Genomic DNA, 20,255 nt, shown 5'->3' with positions numbered 1-20,255 from the left:
CTGTCCGATCAAATTTCGCAATGAAGCTTCTTGACAGTCATCATCATCATCGATCCACAGGTCACTGAGTTTCCTTAAACAATGGCATACACCCACGTTCTCGCCCCTTTCTGAAAGAAGAAAGCTCATCTTCTTCTTCTTCATCCATCCACCATATGTCGCTCTTGACTGAACATCCATCCATTATTATAATACATACTCTTTTTTTTCATTATTATTATCATCATCATCATCATCATCAAGAGGCGTTGTAAATAGCTCTTCTTCTTCTTCAGCTGCTGCTGCTGCTACAGAGGATCACAAGTCTGCACTTCCAAGCATTTCACCTACTTCTTTTTATCCCAACCCGTTCAGTCTCCATCATCAAGTGCTTTTCTTGTAGGCGACCCACTGCCCGAAGGAGCGAGAGAGAGAGAGGGTAATGGCGGTAGATATTGGGTAGAGAAAAGAAGAGAAATGTAAAAAAAAACAAACTAGACTCTCTACTCTTTTATATTTAACATAACTCGTCGAGCTACCTCGCTGCTGCCATAAGTCGACGTTGCGTGACTGATGCCATTACGTACTACCTTTTGGCTGCTGCTGGAGAGGGAAGTGTACGCACACACTCCGCACAACAAGAAAGAACCGGCGTCTGTTCGGTCGCGTCTGTTTTAGCGCGTCTTTGAATTATATTTTCGAGTACGTATCGTATCCACGATATTGTTCGTGGATTTTGTCATCACCAGTGAGAGTCAGTGGTGAGTGAGGTGAGGAGACTGGTTATAATTGCTGACCTGCTGCGGAGGCCAGTGTGATTAATTGATGGCGTGCTCGGCCGTAGCGCTCTCTGTCGCGACTGTTGCTGCTGTCGTTGCCCTGACTTGCACTTCGATATCGTTCGGTACGGATAATTGGTACGAGGTGAGAGTGAATCCGGACGGGAACGAGCGATTGGCCAGCCTACAGGAATTCGAATCCGACCTGAGGTACTATAACCGTGACGAGGGTATTTTCAGGATATGTTTCCCGGACAAGAAGCCCAAGGGAGGTGAGTATTTTTACATCATACCACTTAAACGTCTTCAAAGCCATTGGCGACTTAAAAACACCAAAAATGAAATTTTATTTGAGTGTGCCCGAGGACCCCATTGGTCTATTGGAGACATAGACATAGGATTAAATATTCTATGTCTTCTATGAGATTGTATTACTCTGTGTCTATGATCTAGAAGAAGATTTACAAGGACGAGCTTCTCAACTAGGGGAGGGGGAGGAGAACAGGTAGGTTTGGTGCTCCGGGTGCTGGGCTAGATTGGGCGCTGAGAATTCACCCTTTATAATTGCTCCTTCTACATTACACGAGACACCAAAAAGTGTTCCTGTCCCGGCTGACAAAGTATCTAGTTGCGGACCTGTCAAAGATCTCCGTGCATCTGCCTTCCATCTCTCTGTAACTCGCCCCCCCCCCAACCAAAGGTACGACTGGGACAATTATCGGCATTTTTATTTTTTATTTTTCAAGCTATAAATTCACTATAGAGGGCAAGCCAAACATCCTAGCCTAAGGACCCTGCATCAGGTTGTGGGGTGGGGGGCATGGTTATTACGCTCGCGAGAGGGAATTGTAATTTTTGTTTCGCCTTTTTAAATCGAACCCACTTGCTGTTTAGCAGCTTTAGCTGGAAATATTGGAGTAGTTCAAAAATATTGACGTGGGGGGAGGGGCACCTCAAACTCAATATTCCCACACGGTATTATGAAGATGATGGCAAATACATATTGAGAAGGTGCGGCTCGGGCCCATGGGTTGAATAGAAGTTTACGCATATGAAATACTGTACAGCAGATCGTGATAAGCAAAGAAATTAAAAACTATTTGCAGTCTATACCAAGAGGTCTCACCTTTCGTTTTCCACGCATAGCCATACTATTGGCATCAGGAACTAACCCCCTCCCCCTAAATGATCATCTTTCTACACATAATTGGCTAACCGGATGTCAGCTTTGATGGTACGTTGCTGAGGTTTCCTGCCCCCCTCCGTAATTACGGCTGTTTCAATGCAGAGTCGTCTCAACATCATCAACCCTCCAAGTTCCGAGTAAAATGATGCTTTCGGGCCCATACTTAGCTGCAAATGACAAGAGAAGAAGCTCACGTATTCGCATATTTACTTTCAAAAATCATAATACCAGATCTCATATATGCTGACCAAGGGCCATCATTTGGATGGCCTCATGCGTTAAGATGGCTCTGATTCTATGGGCAGTTTTGCATGATTCTAAAGTTAGCCATACCCCCCCCCCCCCCACCATGATTCATAAGCGATTTATTTATCCCCATCAGATCTTTTTCTACAGCTCTCTATGGCCTTTCTTAACAATGTCATGGGCCCTTTTCCACTCGATTTCCCTCCGTGGCCCTCTTACAATATCCCTAGACTGAAAGGGGTATATGGCCCAAAGTTGAGAATCACTGCTGTAAGATTAAGTCCACCTTTAAAATTAGAAAATAATCTTGAATCAACATGGTGAGGATATTGGAGACCCTGTATCTATTCATGGTATGGCTGACTATACAAGTACAGTCGGTCCCGCTTAACAGGATAACTGATATCCCGCTTTAACATATAAAGTCCTCCGACACCAAATTTTCTCTCATAGAGACAATGTTCAAGTTCTTCGCTTAATATGATGATTTCGACGATTCCCCCCTACCACCACTTATAATCGAATATTACGCTTCTACACGTCAACTGTTCCTCATAGGCGGAGATAGACTTGAAAGTCTGGGGAGGCCACGATGATGATGTCAATTCATATAGACATTAGATCAGTCGACTCCACCTTTGACGCTAAAAGGGCAATGCGCCCCCCCCTCATATTTTCACCCATGCTGTTCATACACATCAACCACTATGCACATAATGTTTCTTTTGACTGAAACATTTAGAATTAATGGGAAATATTTACTTAAGATAAATGCATTTGAGAGCAGAGACTGGCTTCCAAGTATTAAAGTTGTCTTCAATACTTACATTTAATTATTTTATTTATATTCTTTGTTGATCCAATAGAGGACGCTATAACTTTCCTGATGAAAAGTAAAAAAATCGGTTATTGTGATCATTGTAATTAAATATAATTTTCACTTCATTTTTGATGTCTGATTTATGCGAGAAGCTTCATTAACATTGATTCTTCATCAGTTATCAATGTACAAACTATACTAACGTTGTAAAAATGGCAATTGAATTGCTCCCCGTTTAATCGGATATTGTGTGCTGGAATCATTAACATCCGCTTGAGCGGAGCCGACTTTATCTCATGTTGAAAACGGAAGAAAAACTACTGATGATGGGGGAGAGAAAAAGAAAAACATGTAGTTAATAGTCCCTTTTAAAAGGAAATGAACACTTACGTGACATTCTTAGCTAATATACGACGCAAGGTTTGACTCTTTGAATTCGAGGATTCAAAGCACATACGTGCATACAGTATTTTATAATTAACATATTCTTCCGAAAAAAAGGTAGGAATTCGTTGCCAAAACGAGGAAGGATAACCGCAACCCAAGAAAGAAAACAAGGTCAAGGCGCGTTAAAGTAGAAAAACCAAGAGACGACGTCTCTGTCATTTTGATTATCGTGCAAATGTATGGTCAGCGATTGTGGCCCAAATCACGTAAAATTATGGAATGGACGACATACTTTGACATACATTGCCCGACTTTTCTTTCTTATATAGTCTAGTGTTTTGATTTCAGAAGTTTTAGCGTGTATACAGGGTGTCCCATAAATTCTTAAATAGTTTAAAAATCGATAAAAATTGAAGGAATACGTATATTTCTGTGATTTATCCCAATTGTCAGGCCACGCAGTGGTGTATTTACAGGGACTTAGCTGGCTATACCCCCAGGGTGGCAAATTTGAGGAATGGTTAACCAAAAAAATTACTAGAATGGGAGAAGGATGGCAAAATTTGTATAACCCTCAATAAATCCATCTTTGCCCAGACAGCTAGGGGCTAGGTCAATGAGTGACTAAGAAAGTGACCTAGGTAGTTTAAAATCACGTGAGTGAGCAAAATAGTGACTTGGTGTGTGTGTGTGTGTGCAAGCTTGTGAATGACAAAAATAATGACCTAGAGAGTGTGAAAGCATGTCAATAACCAAAAGAGTGATCTAGAGCTTGTGCAAGTTTATGAATGGCCAAAACAGTGACCTAGATTGCGTGCAAACATGTGAGTGACCAAAAGAGAGACCCACAGTGCGAGGGATCAGGTCAGTGAATGACCTAGAGCACGTGCAAGCATGTGAATGGCTAAAAGAGTGACCTAGAGCATGTGTAAAGGTGTAAATGACCAACGGAGTGACCCAGCAAGGAACCATGTCAGTGCTCAATCAAAAGAGTGACCTACAGCTAGTGCAAGAATGTGAGTGATGAAAATAATGTTCACGCATGTGAATGACTAAAAGAGTGACTTAAAGAGTGTGTGAGCATGGGGTGACCAAAAGAGTGACACAGAAACACAAATGAGGGGTTCCAAAGGTTGAGAACCACTGGTATATATTTGGCATCCATGTTGAAAGAATTGTTCTTCCGAAGGGAAATTCTTTTTGGTTCGGAAAAAAAAAATTAGTCCGAATTTTCGTTGACAGAGGTGTCATTCACATGCTGGCACACGCTCTACGTTAGTGGCTCTAAATGTTTGGAAGCCCGCAGCTCGGTTTCATTTATTTCTGTAAGTTGAAGACACACGACTAACGTAAATTGAAGGGGGGGGGGGAAAGAAACAGTGTATCACTCGCGGCCTGGTATGAATGATGTCATGATCTAGAATACGCTAGAGAAACACTGCTCAAGGTCAGTGGTTCTCAACCTTGGGAAGGCCACGGCCCTGTTGATTCCTTTTCTTGTGAGTGGAAGGCCCGATCATACGTTCGACTAATGAGGAAAAACGAAATAGTGAATCCCCTCACGGCCACCGGGGCCGCGATCCGGTAGTTGAGAAACACTGCTCTAGGGTCACTCACATGCTTGCACACGATTTAAATCACTCTTTTGGTCCATCACACGAATGCAAACTTTTGATGTCACTCTTTTGGTCCCTCACGCGCATGCAAACTTTTTATGTCATTCTTTTGGTCGCTCACTGACGTGGTTCCTTGCTTTCTCTGCCACTCTTTTGTTTACTCATCCATGCTTGAAAACTACCTTTGTTACACGTTTTGTCACTCACTGTCCTTCGCTCTCTAGGCAGAGGCGGATTTATTGTTTTGCTATTTGTCGGCTATACATTGGCGTACGCAAAGGGCGGAGGGATTTGGGGTTCTAACCCCTCCCCCTTGAGCCAAGATTATAGTGTTATTTGCGGGAAAAAACGTAAGCCCCCCCCCCCTTTTCAAGAAAATTCTGCGTACGCCTATGCGGCTATATATAAACAAATTTTGTCACCTTTCTCTTTCATTCTACAAATTTTCAATTTTCTTCACCACTCATTCCTCCAGTTTGCCGAACTGGGCTATAGCCAGCTAAGCCCCCCCCCTCCCCCGTAAATACACCTCTGTCTGCAGAGTGCAGAGGCGTCGGCGGAAGTGTTTCAGACTTTCTCGACTAAATCTTTATATATAGGAAATATTTTGATTTCTCTGAATTAATTCTCGGGGTGCTCAGACCGGTGCTATAAAACGCTTTGGGTGCTCGAGCAACCACCCCCAACTGACTCGTACGCCACCGTCTGTCCGTGATCAGTCTTGATTTGCATGGCCACGTGGTGTCGTAAAAAAGTCAACGTCCGATAAGTGATGGATGATATTGATTCATGACTAATCTGGAATGATGACCAGACTAGTCAGGGTGAAGACAAAGAACTCTTTTAATGTAGGTTAATGATATGACCCGCATCGCCATTACCGGGCTTCACGTGCTACGGACGCTATTGTGGAAACACATTTTCAATTTCTCTCTTTGTTTCATCCATGTGCCCTTTTTTTTAATGAATAGTGGAAAACAATGGATCAACGGGCCACTAAAATATTTATGTGGCATATATTTTTACATTCCATTTATCCTAACGTGTGTTTCCCCCTCTCTTTAAAGTCCCATATTTTTTCTATTTTGTGAATCTCGGGTTGAATAATGGAAGAGTGGAAGAATAATATCCGGAGCACACAAGAGTGTATTTACACTTGGTGAAAAAAATAAATGATAAATTGATCAGATTTCCATTATTAATTGGTTTTGATAGAGTTGTTGAGAAATTGCTGGTTGGAACCCTTGAATGCATGGCCGCAACTAGAAAGAAGGGGGGGGGGGGAAGGCGGATCTTGTGCCCCGGGCGCTTCACGGAAGGGGGGAGGGCACCGAATGCACCCTTTAACTGTTTGTTCTACATTACATGTGCACGCGAAAATGCGTTCCAACCCCGGCTGAAAAAGTATTTAGTTGCGGCCCTGCTTGAATACAGTCGCCTATTCTAACGCATAGGTATGGGGGATACGGGGTATCCAGTGTCTAGGCCAGAGTTTTTAAACTTTTTTGCAGCTGTGGGTGAGGGAAAGTAGTTGAACAATTCCGCCGTCCGGCAAAAACTAAGTACAGTCGGCGCTCGTTATAACGACCCCACGTTATAGCGAAAATCCCATTGCAACGAAGGGTAGGATAAGTCCCAAATTCTTTCATAGATCGACTATCATATATGTTTTACGTTCGATTTAACGACCCTCCCAATACGTATAACGTCAGTTTTCGACGGGACGAAGAGGGTCGTTACATCGAGCGTCGACTGTACATATAATAGGCGAAATAACTGGTGAGTGGGCAAAAAATAAATACATCGGACGAATAATTCGCGGACGGGGAGAAAAATATATATACTGTATATATGATTCGTGGAGATGACTGACGGCAAGAACCAATATAGAGACGGTATAATATGTAAAATAAATCTAAAAATTAATTAAATCTAAATAAATTTTAAATCTTTATGTATGGGTGAAGAAAAAAATTAGATTTGGTTCTACTACTAAACTACACATGCATCTCTCTCTCGTCCACTTTCTTTTACAGAGTTTCCAACGAATTGGTACATGTTGGAATGTGCGCGTACGTGTTGTGAACCTAAGGTGATGTTTGTCTCTGTGTAAGGCTTGTTATGAGCTGTGTAACGATAGGTCCAGCCCCTCGGGGTAAAGGGCTTATATCCCTCATGGAACAGAGCCTGGTCTTACAGTTGTAAGGCTTGTTATGTGTAGTGCTGCCACCTGCCATCAATTTTTTCAATTATGAGTGAAGTGTAATGATTGAATAATTGTACCGTTGTGTAGTCCTATTGCTCTCTGTGGTGAGACTTTTTGAAGAGGAGATCGGCTCGCATTCACGCCTTGAATTTGGGAACCACAGGAAAACCAACTTCAGCTGACTACCACTGTGGGGTTCGAACCCGAGTCCTCGCGATGCGAGTCTGTCACTATGACCACTCGACCACCACAGCAGCGACTGCTACTTAACCGTACATGACATGCACCTCGTACGCATTCTTCTGAATAATTTCTAATAACGAATGAAGGACCGTGCTGTGTGTGTTTATATGCGTAGCCTTACACATAATCATGGTGCCAGAGAGTTGTGCTTGTTCAGCGTTCTTGCTGGTGCGACCACCTGTGTTCCATATTTCGGAGTGAAGATAGAAAATGTTTGGGATTTTCATGCTATGTAAGTATATATCGTGTTGAAGGATGCTCTCTGCGGAGAGACTTTTCGAATGGGAAACCGGCTCATATTCGCACCTCTAAGTTGGAAAACCGCAGAAAACCAACTGCAGCCAACCACTACTAATCCATTAACGGGATTCGAACCTAGATTCTCACAACGAGAATCCGGCACGATGCTCGCAAGACTGCACAGCGGCAATAAAGGGCCACTGCGCTCTTCAGGCAACGCTGTTTTCATCTCCTGGATGGTTCTGAGAGGTTGACAAGCAGCAATTGAAACTCTCAAAAGCGTTCCAGGCATGCTTTAGGTCTGGACATTTTATCTAGTGAATCAGAGCCGACCTTGGGGGGGTGTGGGGTGTGACAGGTGCGGTCGTACCGGACCCCGCACTTACGGTAAATTATTAGACGCTTTCATCAATTCCTAAATTATTTTTTGCATTTATTCTGAATTTTTATGATTTTTCTGGAATTATTTCTTCCATTTATTCTGAATTTTTATGATTTTTCTGGAATTATTTCTTCCATTTATTCTGAATTTTTATTCATTCTAGAATTATCACTTGCACCAATGCTGAATTTCCATTACCACTAAGTAATTAAGATGATAAATTGATCCATCATCTTAAAATCTTTCATTTATCATCTTAATTCTGAAATTCTTTCTTTCATCATCAATGCTGTAATCATTTCTTCCATGAATTCTAAGATTATCATCAGTTTCGGGAATTGTTTCTCTCATTAGTTTAAATTCATCGTCAGTTCTGAACTTTACTGTTTTTTTATGTTAATTTAAATTTAATAGCGTGTTTAAAATTTTTTGTATGGTTATTTCTCAGCATTAATGTTTTTTTTCCTGAAATAATGGGGAATATGGGAATAAACAATTCCCATAAATCGGGACAAACGTGGTACTAAACATTTTTGGGGAAACGATATTGTTGAGACGAACCTGGCCCCGCTGTTGTTTTCGGACAGGGGCCTGTTATTATTTTCGTCGCGCGTCTGGTAAGAGCTGTTCTGTCGCGAACTTCCAGAAATTCGACGAACATATCAGCCCTATGTGGACGCGCGTTATCATCCATGCAAATGGAATAAGCGTCAACTGCATCCCTGAAAACGCGAACATAGGAATCCAAGATGCCCTTCCTTATACATGACAGCAGTCACAGATCCACAACCTCCATATGTCAACCTCCATACACTATACCTTTCGATATACATTTCTTTTCTAAAATTTTCACTATATTAGAGATGGTGCGAGAGATGACTCTTAAATTGTCATCATCTCTATTGTCTTATACCAACCATGGCTTCAATGCAATGTTGCATTTAATTGGCAGAGCGATGATGAAGGTGGGTAGAGCTGTTAAAGTCGCATCTACAGCACCCCGATACACGAGTGAAGGTCCAAGGTGCGACCAAAAGTGAAAATTCGCTTTGTATTGTACACTACCGTACTTTAGTGAATAAAAATATGGTCGTTGCTAATAACAGAGATTCTCACGCCGGTTGTTTAAAAAATGACATGAGAAAATAACGCCACAGATTTATCTATTTTGTGATGGGATAATACTACATATAGTTATGTATTTTACTCACTGAAACACACAAAGCATGTGATTCGGGTCTCCGAGATTATAAATCCTTCTCCACCAGAGGAGAAAAGTTTCCATGTATTGTGTGTGTGTGTTTTCTCATGGATTCGGACCCTGTGTTTTTCTTTTTTTATATACATCATAATCCATTTATTGTGAGTTTCTTGAAGCACGTACATCTACGATTTATCAACTTTTGTCTTCCATTTCCATCCGAAAGAACGAGGTCAATCGTTGAATCTTATTCCGTACAATATCATTGACCGAGAATTTTTCCATTCATACGTTATTAGTGAATACGAGACCGCGCGATAACAATCATTTTACCCTGGGCATGGATTCCTGACGTTTCTCAACCTTTCTGATCATAAAAATCTGACCAGTAAAATGTCTGAAACAACTCGACTGACTACAAATGTGAGTAGTGTAACCATATTGTCCGCATCTTAGGACACATCTCTGTATTTTGTGGCGCTTCATTCAATTAGAATTAAATTATTATCTGGTCTGCCAGCTGACCACCTGTCCCCATCGTCCACGAACCATAAGTTGAGAAACACTGCCTTAGGCCAATTTTCTTCAGGAGTCAGAGAGAGTCAGCAAATTATTTTTCTCCCATTTATGTATTTTTTTTTTTCTGTCCCCAAATAATATCTGTTTATTCATATTTTTTGCTAGTCAGTAATTATTTTTCCCCATTCATCTATTTTCTGCCGGTTCGCAAATTATTTCTCCTATGTAAATGTGTTTATTTTTTTACTGGTCCTCAAATTATTTCTATACATTTAGTTTTTGCTTGTTCACAAATTATTTCCATATTATTTATTTATTATTCACCGGTTCTGAAATTATTTCTCCTATTTATTCATTTTCTGCTGCTCTGCCAGCTATTCTACTTATTTTGCCTGTTCTCAAATTATTCCTTTCTATTTATATTTTTGTTCAATCTATTTTATTATTATTTCTCGCTCTCTCCCACCTCTTCATTATTTTCTGGTCGCTAATTATTTCTTATATTTATTTATTTATTTTGCCGGTCCTCAAATAGTTTAAATAATTTAAATTCATTTATTCTGCCCACAAATTAATTTTCTCATTTTCACTGATCCGCAACTAAAAAAAATGCTAATTAACACAGCTCTATAGTCCGTTTCAGGTTAACTTTGCAGTGAAGGGGAAGCTACGAGGGAACCGCATCACTCGTTGCTATGGGAACGAAAGCCTCTTAACCAATGTATCGATGCGCAGCCTCGGTAAGGTATGGCCGATTCTCGCCAATCTCACTGAGAAAAATATTTTTTACGTGTAACGTAATTGCACAGTTAAATTAGTAATAATTATAGAATTAAAAGCGAACCACTGCCGATACTTTCAGAAATTAAAGTGAGGTTTTTGAAATGATTTGTTTTGTTTTTTGATTAGAAAATGTTTTAAAATTTAGAAAAAATAATTATCTTCTATCAGCGTGTCACTTACTCTTCATTGATGTGCCGTAAGTAACATTAAAAATTTCAAAAAAGTCATATTTTTCTGCAATATTTCCCTTCCCTCAGCTGAAATTTATTTACAAAAAAAAAATCTAAACAATATTATGAAAGCAACGTGTAATTTTAAAATACTGTATATTAACCATGGCTCTCAAAAACTTGGGGATTTTTAATTTTTTCTTCAATTTATATGGAAAAAATTAATGTTATATAAATTAAGAAGAAGCAGGTTAACTCTGTTTTCACATGTAAATGCAGGAATAGCACCAAATAATAATAATGATACGGAAAAGTTTAGAATTTTTTTACTCACTTTTCTTGCCGAAATTTCCGTCACTCGACCTCCCCCCTTCCCCGAAAAGGTATACGTCGATGCCACTTGTTTTCCCGACAGCTTTAGTCTTTTGTTACGGTTGATGTGCTGCTCATGGTTATTACGGATTATTCTTATGGAGTTTTGTTTACAACGAATATTCAAAAACCAAAAATATAGTATTCAGGAATGGAAGAGCAGAGAACTTTAGCGTGGCTATCTCTGGTGAAAATTAAGACACAACTGTCACATAACAGATGAAAGCCCAAACCACTGTGGACCCCCCCCCCCACCCCACTCATTTGTTATATTTGAAGAGACGCTATAGGCAAGGGGCATGAGGAGAAACAGGTGGGTGGAAGATGGCGTCCGTTCGTGTGAGTGGAAGTCGCGACTCTGTCAACACTCTCCGTGATCGGAAACTAAAACTATCCCATAAACATGGCAAAAAATAAATAATTAAAAAAAGGAGGATCTATAACCAAAACTTCTGCACCCATAGAGGGCCTCTCACAAGTCACAATAGTATCGGCACTCTCCTGGAAGAGAAACACTTCTTGTAATCTATGAGTGAATATCTGAACTCACTGAAGCCTATTTTTAGGAGAAAATAAAACTGATTGAATATTCGTTTTTATGTAAGCCTACAACTGCATGTAAAACTGAATGCAAAATTGTATCGTTATGGAAAATTCAACAAAATAACGAAAAAAAAATGTATATATACAGTATATAATTGTGTAACGAAAAAAAACACGACAGTGATTTTGGCGGGGAAAATTTCTAGGATATCGCGCCAGAGTGTCGTTGCCGTTGCTATGGATTTTTAATAATGGTAACCAATATTTTTTATAATTTAAAAATTTTAAACAAGTAAACATCGGTTCAAAACGACTTTTTTTCAGTATTTTTTTCAAAATCATAGAAAAAATTGAAATATTATGTATAAAGGTTCATCTTAAACCTCCGATATATGAGAACTATATTTTGCGGCGAAGGAATACACTCTCTACCTTTCTCTTCACTGCAAAGTTAACCTGAAACAGACTATAGATCATTTTCAATTCTATGCCAATTTGAACTGATCATTTTCAATTCTACGCCAATTTGAACTGATCATTCATTCTAGCCAATACCATCACTGCGACCATATGTCTCGTTGTTTTTTCAACAAAGGGAAAGCTTTCTTCAATTTTGTTATCTGTACTGAAGTCGTCATCAAGATAACTTCAAAAACCTTCAGGCTTTTGAAAAAAGAATTCAACGAACCTTAAGATCTAAATTTTATTTATTTTTCCTGAATAAAGCCATTCAAGAATGCAGAGTTCGGTGCTTTACATCAGGAATACTTCAAAAACAAGCGCAATACTCCTGCTCATGTTTTCGCATTCCCGGCATTTCTCCCAACGGGCAAGTTATTCCTTGGACAAGAACGATGTTAACCGAAAGTTAACTTTCTCTCTGTTTCCTTTCTTTTAAAAAAAAATTCAGTTTAATCCAATTTTTTCTCTCTCTCTTACCAAGATATCCTTAATCCGACTCCAAAAACCCGTGCGATGATCCGCTCCAAAAAGAAAAGTGAACGTGAGATGGGAACATAAGTATCTCGAGACTAGCAGCCAATCGGATTCCGTTTCCTCCTTTTATATGTGCTTTACATACATATATGAATATATAATGTATTTCAAAGGCAATGGCAACAACAAACATGGGGGATACGGTTCCGTAGGTATCCATTCATTGACTTTAAATGTCTAGTCACGTCACGTATTTTCCATCTCCGGACGTGTTTCTTCCTCCTTTGTGCTTTCACATTTTTCGTGGAATTGGACCGAGATATCTTGGTATGTGTTTTGTGGGTAGACACACACACACACACCGGTTAAACGAGAAACCGGCAGTAAATGCTGACAAACGCATTCGAGATGCTATTTTGAGATGATAAAATGATATTAAACTTCATCTTATCTTCCCGATTTTATTCCTTAACCCTTTGAGCACTGACAGTACTTTAAAGTCATGGGCGGCGCTGACAGGGCACTAGCACTGGGGCCCGGGGTATAATTTTTGGTTTTTTTCACGCAATAAATTAACTGTAGAAGGGCCCGTGAAAAGTCTAACCAGCGGCCCTGCTCTACGATGTGGAGGCCATGTTTAAAGCACCGCCAATTTTTTCACCCCCGTAATATTGCTTGCATACGTTGTTGTAAAGTTTGTATTTTAAAGTGTATAACTACTTCTACGATCACAATTGTGGGACTACAGTGGAACCTGGACTACAGGTAATGAACCTCCCCTCAACGGACACTTCTCTGATCCCTGGTTCCATGGAATAGAGCTTTAATGTATTTCACCCCCCCCCCCCGTTAGAGGACAAGGACACTCTCGATAGCGGACAGTAAAATCAGGCAAACTCCAATTTATTTTCAAATTCTAATTTATTAATTTTTGGTCATAAACCGAGAATTTATCATATCCAACTAATATTACATTTGATCCCAAGCTCGTGTTGGTAAATAAGATAAAATCGTCAATAAATTACTTAATTAACTGAACGTAACTATAGTCCAGGATGGTGAATTCGAATGGTAATGTTGGTTTTGTTCGTCTATAACGTGTGAAGAAAGCCAATATTATCACAAAACTGATAATGTTGTTATTAACGTTCTAATCTTTTTACACTATTTCCATTTAATTTTTATTGCAAAATACGTGTAGAGCACGTATTTACCATAAAAATAATTAATTGGTTCACTAAAGAGAAGAAAGGCGATAAATTTATCCCATATTTGTCAGACTTACCAACTTTATAGGAAAATTATGCATAATCGCCGGTAAAAGTGATAAATGCATTGAAATTTAATCAAACCGTATTCATCGAGACGATTGGTACGTATATACAATATGCATGACCAACGGTGTATCACTTTTACATACAGTAACATATTGAAACAACTTATGACCGAAGACAAACGTCGTTTAAACGAGGTCCGATTGTGAATCGTACTTCCCATTAGCGAACACTCCCCGTTAGCGGACAAAATGTTTTGTCCCATGGGTGTCCGTTATCGACAGGTTCTACCGTATCAGGTTTTTAAATATGTTAATTAATAAAATTCACGACATATACGGAAAACATTGGCGCTATAGGTAGGTAGATGCTGATTTTTTGGAAAGAAAAATTATCTCTGCTTTCACGGGGACTCGAATCCACGGGTTCTCCTATGCTGAACGAGTGCTCTACCACTAAGCTACTGAAAGTAGGTAGTGCGCTAGGTCCCCCCCCCCATGATGTTCTTAAGATGGGCGTAGTCACAGGCATAGGCGTACGCAAAATTTTCTCGAGGGGAGTTTGATTTTTTTTTCCTGCAAAATAACACTATAATCTTGGCTCAGGGGGGGGGGGGGGAGGGGTTAGAACCCCAAAATCCCCCCCCCCCCTCTTTGCGTGCGCTAATGGTCACAGGTATCTAGAAGCAAACAAACAGCATCATGGCACCCCCAGGGCTAAGATGATCAAGGTTCTTTCTTTACCAGACTGGAAATACCTATTGGCAATTATTAGTTTCTAAATTGATACGTCTACATAGATCACATAACCACGAGAACCTCCCCCCACCTTCACTTCCCCCGGCTGTGCCCGGTACAGCCCATGCGTTAAGACGGTGTTGCTTGTAACAATCTTCAGGCATCTTATTATTCCATTTCCATACCATCGCTGCTGGGCGGACGATTTTACGCACTCGGACTACTACTACTAAACCAGACAATACTTATCCTCTGCGTATACATAATACATATTCCTCTGTGGAATCTCTAACGAATTGGTACATGTTGGAATGTGTGTGTATATATAGTGAACCTTCCGTGAAGTTTGTTTCCGTGTAATACTTGTTATGTGTAGTGCTGCCATCTGCAATCAATTTTTTTGAACTACGAGTTTTTCCTCAACTCACGGTGCGTGAAGTGTAATGAATGAATAATTATACCATTGTAGGCATGTTGTTCTCTGCGGCGAGACTTTTTAACGGGGAGATCGGCTCGCATTTGTGCCTCGAAGTTGGGAACTGCAGTACGCACTCAGACTGTTAAATATATACACGTACACTTCCGGCACAACTCACTAGGTGGTAAACTGCCCATGAGTTGAGCTCGGTTTGAAAAAAAGTAACATATATGCAGGGTGATTCTGAAAAGATGGGAAAAACTTTCAGAGGTGATAGTGCACACCAATACAAACATTTGTCATTAAAGAATGCATGTGTTTAACATGAAACGCAAACGCGCTAGCGCGTTTTGAAATGACCGCTCCGCAAACGTTAAAACGTCATTCCTGTTTAAATTTATCGAGAGGATGCATGCAAATGTAACCTGGGGAAGAAGAAGAAACCGTATGCAAATCTGCGCCACAGTGAATAAACGGCGCGGACGCCAGCCCTGTGAAGTTATTCCAGCATGCAACCGCGTTCTAACAGTTGTAACGTATGGGATAATGGCGTACTTTATTAATACTGAAAAAGCAGACATGCATTTCATTTACGGAGCTGCAAACGGAAGTACCACAGAGGCAGCACGAATGTCAGTGCTGCACAAGGACTGCCAGAACTGCAGGTGTGGAAGACGAGATTTTACAGATGGTGGCAGATCAGCCATCTACAAGAACACGAGCTGGGGGCCGCAGCCTTGGTGTGCCTGGGTTTTACTATGTTGCGCCCTGTAGCACGTTTGCATTTTATTTTAGAGTATGCATTCTCTGATGAAATTTGTCTGTTTTTGTGTGTACTAACACCTCTTAAAGTTTTCACATCTTTTCTGAGTCACCCTGTATATGTAGCTGCAATGCAGGGGTTCTTATAACCGGTTCCCAACTTCGGGGTGCGAATACGAGCAAATCTCTCAGTTAAAAAGTCTCGCCACAGAGAGCAACAGGCCTACAGCAATATAATTATTCACTCATGGTGAGAAAAATTGATGGCAGATGGCAGCACTGCACGGAGACAAACATCACCTTAGGTTCACAACACGTATACACACACATTCCAACGTGTACCAATTCGTTAGAGGTTCCGCATAGGAATGTGAACGAGGTGCATGTGTGGTTTAGTATTAGTAATCTTTCTTGTTTGCTAGTGTAAACCTGGCAGGCGTTACAGAAAATCGTTTCATACGTTTTCTCATCCGAGTAAAAGAGCGAGAAGAAAATAGTGCTGGTCGCCGTGCTCGGATTAATTCTCCCACGCTTTATTGCCACAGTGATATACTAAATATACGGAAATTACTTCGTTAACGAACCGCAGTCTATGCTGAGGCCTGGTCCGGGTCCGACCAGGTGATGATTCTCGTGGGAAAAAGAGCCGATTTCAGAGCTATATTTAAAAAAAAGCCTCGAACGATGTCGTCGCTCTCTCTCTCTCTAATGATGATGCCAGGAACAAACACACCCTATATCTTCAATACCTAGTCCAGTCCCACGCCCTCTATTTTAATATAATGTTTGATGGAGATTCCCTCATGGTAATGAAAAGAAAGCTCTCATTAATGAAAGAGGGGGAAAAGAAAGACAATTCATGGCCGTAACCGCAAACAAAGGACACGGAACAATAGAGATTACCTTGCCGGGATTATACAATAGTTCGTTATAACGGGGCTTTTCAGTTTCCTCCAAAGTTAAGTCTTATTAAAATTAATATTTGTAATGATTAATACTTTTTTTAAATCATATAATTATTGGATTACCCCATTATCTTCTATCAAAATATTTTTTCTCCCCCTATAAACACATTATATTGACTAACAATAGGTTTTCAAAGAGTGACTCATTTTACGTTTTGGAAAACATTTTTTTGGAGATATATAATTTTTCGGTATATAATTCGAATACTTTGCACTAGTGCTGCCCTCACCAGACGCCTGGCCCGGTTCGGAAATAACATTGTGGGGAAGGGGGGGGGGGGAAAGCACACCTTAACCCGGATTTTTATCTCCTGTGCGTATGAGAGAGGGGGGGGGGAATCGAAAATTCAGAAAATGAAAATCATGGAAGTTGAGAAGAAATGCAAAAAATAATGCCAGTAGCCTTGAAAATTCAGAATAATTGAAAGAAATAGTTTCAGAATCAAACTAAACGTAACCAGTAAACGAGTAAAAATAAAATTTTACCAGTAAAAATGTGCCTTCTAGAAAATATTTAAAATAAGTGTACAGTACAGTACATATACTGTACATACATGTTACAGTAAATGTGATAAATCTGTTATTATTCATAATAACAGGTTGTTATGCACACTTCCCAATCGTCTTGATAAGTGATAAATTTATCACTTTCATCGGACATTATGCCTGGCACCCAAGCGCCGTTGGTAAATTTGACAAATACTTGAAATTTATCGCCTTTATCCGGGATTATGCATAATACCCTAGTGTAATTGGTGAATTTGATAAATACTAAAAAAGTTCCGAATGAGTCTAGTAGGTGTGATGAATATACCGACCCCGACATAATGATAACAAATGTTACGGTCGTACCCTCGATATAATGGCACAATACATGTATGAATTATCATGTATAGTATATCATATAGTACAATTTATCTTGTTTTCTAACGATGCGACGCTATGCATAATCACCGTTAAAAGTGGTTAATTTTTTTTAGTATACTTATTAAATTTACCAACGACGCTTGAGTACTATGCATTATCGTCGGTAAAAGTGATAAATTTTAAACAAATTTATCAAAATTACCAAAATGCTCGATGATTATGCATAATTAACCGGTTATTATGAAAATAACCGGATTTATCACATTTACGCAACTTTTATATTACATGAAGAAACATCATTAAACTGGAGCTACTGCTGTCGCCTATCAAATAAAAAAGATTTTTGGATTGAGAATGATGACTGTTTTTTGATTTATGTGCCACATAGGAGAAGTAAATACTGTATAATATTGATAAATATTTTTTAAACAGTAATATTAGTGAAATGATCACGTTTGCCTCAAAATTTTAACAGTTGATATTTGCATAAAGTAAATTAATTTGAGTAAAATGCGTAAATTACAGCCCCCCAGTGATAACCATAATGATGAAAGATTTTATAAGGGGAAGAGGATGATGTTCTCCATACGTGTGTCTGCGCTGTATTTTATTAACGTTAGTTTACCTTGCGTAAACATAAACTGTTAAAATTTTGAAGCAAACTTGACAACTCAACGAATATTATTGCTCAGAAAATATTTATCAATATCATACTGTATTGACTTTTTTATGCGACACACTAATCGAAAACCGGTTATCGATTTCAATCCAAGATATCACAACAGTTCCAGTTCAGGAAAAAAGTTTCGCGTTAGATTCATAACATGTACCAGTTCAAGATATACAGAAGACTGGATGTTGTGAAGATATTTATTATTTGAGATGTTAATTTTTTAAGGAAGGAAAAAACTCATCTCTGCCTCTACCGGGAGTCGAACCCGGGTCCCTCGATTGCCGGACGAGTGCTCTGACCACTAAGCTACAGAGGAGATAGAGATTTTCCTTCGCTAGAGCGTATATATGCCGAACGGAACCGTGCAATGGACGGTGAAACCAATCAGCTAATAGCTCATGGACGACGAGCCACCAGAGGGCTATATATACGACGAGCATATATACGCTCTAGCGAAGGAAAATCTCTATCTCCTCTGTAGCTTAGTGGTCAGAGCACTCGTCCGGCAATCGAGGGACCCGGGTTCGACTCCCGGTAGAGGCAGAGATGAGTTTTTTCCTTCCTTAAAAAATTAACATCTCAAATAATAAATATCTTCACAACATCCAGTCTTCTGTATATCTTGTATTAACAAGTGGAGAGCGACATTCATGTCATGTACCAATTCGTTAGAAATCCCGTAGAGGAATGTGTACGAGGTGCATGTACGGTTAAGTAGTAGCAGTTCCAGTTCAATGATGTTTCTTATGTAACATAATGCTATACAGGGTGTCCTGTAAGTGCTAATGCGGCCATTATTCCATCAACCGTCCGACGTAGAGGTATAGTTTCAATTTAAAAAATGCTCAAAAAGCGTTCGAAAATTACCCTGTACCAGTTTTGAGAGTGAAAATACAAAGTGTAACAAAATAAAAGAATATAAATTTCTATACTGTCCTCAAACTTCTGATTAGAAAGTTGTTGCCCTGTCTCTCCTGAGGCCAACAGAAAAGTTCCATGTTTCTGAGTGCAGCATTCTCTAAGATATTCGAATTCAAAAATCGGAGAAAAGTTGAGAAAGGACAGCATAAATGAAGGAGAGGGAGGCGTTGTCTATTAGTGTTTTTTTTTTGCTGTTCTTTCATAAATTTTCTACGCTTTTTGAATTCAAATATCTCAGCAAATATTGCACTAAGAAAAATCGAATTTTTTTTTCTGTTGGACTCAGGAGATACAGGGCAAAAACTTTCTAACCAGAAGTTAGAGAACAAGGGGACCGTATAAAAATTTAGGTTTTTTTTTTTTGTTACACACTGTATTTTCACTCTCAAAACTGGTGCAGGGTAACTTATTTTTGAACACCTTTTGAGCATTTTTAAAATTGGAAACATACTTCTACGACGGACGGTTGATTTCATAAAGGCCGCATTTGCACTTATAACACACTCTGTATACTTTTCTGTGGACTTATTTTTCAATATTCCCTAGAAAGCACATTTTTGCTGATAAAATTTTATTTTTTCCCGTTTGTTGGTTATGGAGAAAAGTAACAAAGGCAGCATTTTTTTTATGTTGAATAAGTTTGCAAAGTATGAGTCATTTAAAGTCTGAGAATGGTCTCCTGTGCACAGAGTTTCTTGCTGAGCGGAGAAAAATTCCACAGATTGTATAACAGAGAAGCAGCAGGTCTGTGCAGGTGAAATAAAAAGAATGCGTCCACTATCTCGAAAAAAAAGTTAGAGAGCACATTTGATGCAGGAATATTATTTTTCTTTTCCCAGCGAACATCTCGGTGCTCGCCCATGCCCTCCCCCCCCCCCAACCTAGAGCCAGGCTCCCTGGACTGAGATATTTGGTGGGGCCCCCCCCCCCTCTATAATGAATTTGTAGAGCAAAAGATTTGTCCCGGGTCCTCACCTACCCTGGAGAGGGGCGGGGGGTCACGGTGTTCACATAAACTATTGAGGATGTA

The 20,255-nt window shown here is 39.7% G+C and overlaps 1 protein-coding gene across 1 annotated transcript in view; it reads left to right on the top strand.

Moving 5' to 3' along the window:
* The first annotated feature begins 532 nt into the window (after positions 1 to 532).
* Positions 533 to 20,255, top strand: part of LOC149063861 (claudin domain-containing protein 1-like) — a 32,139-nt gene continuing 12,416 nt past the window's right edge. The window contains exon 1 of the mRNA XM_089254914.1: positions 533 to 1,030. Within this exon, the coding sequence (XP_089111040.1) occupies positions 805 to 1,030 (226 nt within the window). The 5' untranslated portion in view covers positions 533 to 804. The remainder of the gene's footprint in view (positions 1,031 to 20,255) is intronic.

Source organism: Pholcus phalangioides, unplaced genomic scaffold (assembly GCF_987345545.1).
Source record: "Pholcus phalangioides strain wild (caught in Gottingen) unplaced genomic scaffold, Ppha-v1.0 ptg000042l_1, whole genome shotgun sequence".
Taxonomy (NCBI): domain Eukaryota; kingdom Metazoa; phylum Arthropoda; class Arachnida; order Araneae; family Pholcidae; genus Pholcus; species Pholcus phalangioides.
The sequence above is the reverse complement of the archived record's forward strand: the minus strand, read 5'-3'. Positions and strand labels throughout refer to the sequence as shown.